The sequence below is a fragment of the Panthera onca genome, chromosome A1 (assembly GCF_046562875.1).
Source record: "Panthera onca isolate mPanOnc1 chromosome A1, mPanOnc1 haplotype 2, whole genome shotgun sequence".
NCBI classification, from domain to species: Eukaryota; Metazoa; Chordata; class Mammalia; order Carnivora; family Felidae; genus Panthera; species Panthera onca.
In genome coordinates this window covers 117,743,164-117,746,591 of record NC_138339.1, presented here as the reverse complement: position 1 = coordinate 117,746,591, position 3,428 = coordinate 117,743,164, and the positions used below count along the sequence as shown (strand labels likewise).

The 3,428-nt window shown below is 36.3% G+C and overlaps 1 protein-coding gene across 1 annotated transcript in view; it reads right to left on the bottom strand.

Moving 5' to 3' along the window:
• LARS1 (leucyl-tRNA synthetase 1) overlaps positions 1-3,428 on the bottom strand; it is a 77,211-nt gene that overhangs the window by 54,335 nt on the left and 19,448 nt on the right. Inside the window, exons 6-7 of the mRNA XM_060635831.3 lie at positions 1,039-1,200; positions 385-497 (exon numbers count right to left, since the gene is read on the bottom strand). Coding sequence (XP_060491814.1) covers positions 385-497; positions 1,039-1,200 — 275 coding nt within the window. The remainder of the gene's footprint in view (positions 1-384; positions 498-1,038; positions 1,201-3,428) is intronic.

Sequence of the window (3,428 nt, the reverse complement as noted above, 5' to 3'; positions counted from 1 at the left end):
ATTCAGTTATGAAGCACACATAGTTTTTAATTAATCCATAGAATCAAGGAAGAATCTTAAACAATTTATAGAAAAAGTAGATAAACTAACACATATATAAAATTATTTTTCTGCTTGACTGAAAATACTGAAAAGAATTAGGGAGATCATAACAGCCAATACTCCTATTCTCCCTCTTTTTAGCAGCTCAGACACATTAAACACTGGTAAAACACTAAAATGCTGGTAAGACAAAAAGGAAAACAAAGGAGACATGAGAACAAAAAGGAAAAAAGTTATAAGAAGAGAAAGGATAATGAAAAAAAGAAGCTAGTATCTATCGGTCACTGAATTACAATGCAGAGTGAAATTTTTCTTTATTATACTGAAGGACAACAAACTCACCGCTTCCCAAATTTTATTTTACTTCTTTCTCTTAATGTTAAGTACTGCCACCTGACAAATGAATCATAGTAAGGATTAACATCAGTGGTGATGAAGGAGCGACGCCAGTCGACCTACAGAAAAGAAAATACATGATTTTTGAGAAATGTGTATAGTTTCTATGAATAAAAACTCCCACCAATTATTTACTCTTTCACTCTTTATTTTCCAACTTAAAATTATATCAAACATTAAAAGGAGAACAATATTCAGGTTCCACCTATTAAATATATATTATAATTATATTAACTTGTAAAAGTTTTTAAGCACACATATTCATATAACAAACATATAGAAATTATAAGTTAAGAAGGAACATTTAAATAACACCTTTGTGTATTCCTAAATATACAAACTAACCTTTGCCTTCTTCATAGTCTTTGAACAGAATTCCCTTCTACTAACTGCTAACATATTAAAACATTTTCAATACAACAAATATTAAAGTACTTCGCTGCTTACATCAAGGCCCATAACAATAACAGAACTAATTCATTACTGGAATACAGGTGGAATAAATTATTCTAAATTATGAGATGGTCCAAACTCACAGAAATCACATAAATACAAATGTGTTCTTCATATTTTCTTAAACTATAGGGGTGATGGACATACCTTCAAGCCCATTCTCTTCAGATCCTCAATAGCCAGTGGTGGGAAATAATCAAGCCAATGTTCTGCTTCAGAAAATTTGACTATCTCTTCATCAGACAGACCAAGGGATTTCATAATGTTCCACTGATATTTAGAAGATCCAGCTTTAGCAGCAGCTTTACTCTGAAAATAACCAGTAAAAACAAACTCCATCAAGAACCAACCAACAAATGATTACCAAATTCTAGGACCACAATCATTTTAAGTAAATAATCCCATTTAGTAGTAATTTTTCTATTCCAAAACATACTGTTGATATGTCAGCTTACTAACGAATTGAGATGTGCTATTCTGTCTGTCAAACCGAACAGTCTGATATTAAGACCTTGACACCAGAGGTAACTAAATCGTTGAAACCATAAAGAATTATCATCAAAGAGAAGATGTCAGCACCAAGCTCGATTTCCTTCTTCCTAATGCCATATGTATCTTTTTTAGTTATGAATAAGCTACTGACAAGAGTTTTGCCCTCTTCTAATATTTACCAATATCAAAAAGGCAACCAAATGTCAGGCATTGGAGGTGGGTAAAGGAGTTGAACTATAAACCTATAAAGACAGGGAAGGAATTTGGGAGGTGATAGAACTACTCTGTATGGTACTGTGGGGTTAGAAACACGACTCCAGGGGCATCTGGGTGGCTCAGTTGGTTAAGAGTCCAGCTTCAGCTGGACCATGATCTCATGGTTTGAGCCCTGCGTCAGGCTCTGTGCTGACACCTTAGAGCCTGAAGCCTACTTTGGATTCTGTGTCTCCCTCTCTCTCTGCCCCTCCCCCACTCACACTCTGTCTCACTCTCTCAAAATTAAACAAACATTTAAAAAAAAAGTTAAAAAAAAAAAAAAGAAACACAACTCCATGTGTTTGTCAAACCAACACCACTATCTACTAAAAAGATTGAATTTTATTGTATATACATTTGTTTAAAAAATCAACCAGGATATGGGAGGAACCAAAGATGAAATGCAGACTGTGACAAATGTATCAAACAGTATTATTAATATATGATACAACCACACTTTGAAGTGAGTGGAAAAAAAAGGAGTTTTGGAAGTAACTTTGTCGGGGAGTGGGGGGCACCTGGGTGGCTCAATCGATTGAGCATCCGACGTTAGCTGAAGTCATGATCTCATGGTTCGTGGGTTCAAGCCCCACAACAGGCTCACTGTTGTCAGCACAGAGCCTACTTCAGATTCTCTGTCCCCTGCTCTTTCTGCCCCTCCCCTGCTCACACTCTCTCTCTCAAAAATAACTAATAAAGGGGCAGCTGGGTGGCTCAGTCGGTTAAGCGTCTGACTTCAGCTCAGGTCATGATTTCATAGTTCGTGGGTTCAAGCCCCACATCAGGCTCTGTGCTGACAGCTCAGAGCCTGGAGCCTGTTTCAGATTCTGTGTCTCCTTCTCTCTCTTCCCCTACCCTGCTCACTCTCTGTATCTCTGTCTCAAAAGTAAATAAACATTAAAAAAAAAAATTTGTTTTTAAAATAACTAATAAAAACAATTTAAAAAATAAATAAAAGCAACTTTGGAGGGATGCATGGCTGGCTCAGTCAATAGGACATGCGACTTGATCTCAGGGACTTTGACTTCAAGAGCCCCATGTTCAGCACGGAGCTTACTAAAAAAAAAAAAAAAAAAAAAAAAAAAAAAGTAACTTTGGAAAAGAATGTGTTGACTAGATTCTAAGAACAAAAAGTATATACAAACACTGTACTTTAATTGGTAAAACTGTTCCTCCCAGGAGTATGGGTTAAGCAGTTCTGAACTACCAGTAGACTAGGATTGAATAAATTATATACTATAAATAATGAGGGCCAGATTTCTCAATGTCAGAGAAAGAAGTCACAAATTGGCAAAGGGAGAATGTTAGAATGAGCCTTATGGTGCTAACAGGGAGCCAAAGTTATCAGTATGAACTTTTTTTTTTTTTTTTTGAAGTAAACTCTAACCCCACTGTGGGGCTCAAACTCATGACCCCAAGATCAAGAGTCACATGCTCTATCAAATAAGTCAGCCAGGTGCCTCACAGTAAGAACTTTTTAAACATATATAGAGATAAAGAACTATTATAGACAGGTGCATATATGTGGGTTACCAGGATTAATATATATATTTCCTTGCTCTTTCTACTGAAAGGAGCTACAGTGAGTATACCTAGCATTCAGAACTTAGTTTTCTAAATACCATTTCTCAACTAAAGGAAACAGGCCTCCGTGGGGATGTGGTTGATTGCAGGGCTGGCACAGGGAAAATATAAGACAAGGCTGTAGTATCTTGGCACCAGAAAATAATAAAGGGCTTCAAAAAGAAAAGAAAAAAGATGGGAGCATGTCAGAGGGCCACAGGAGCCAG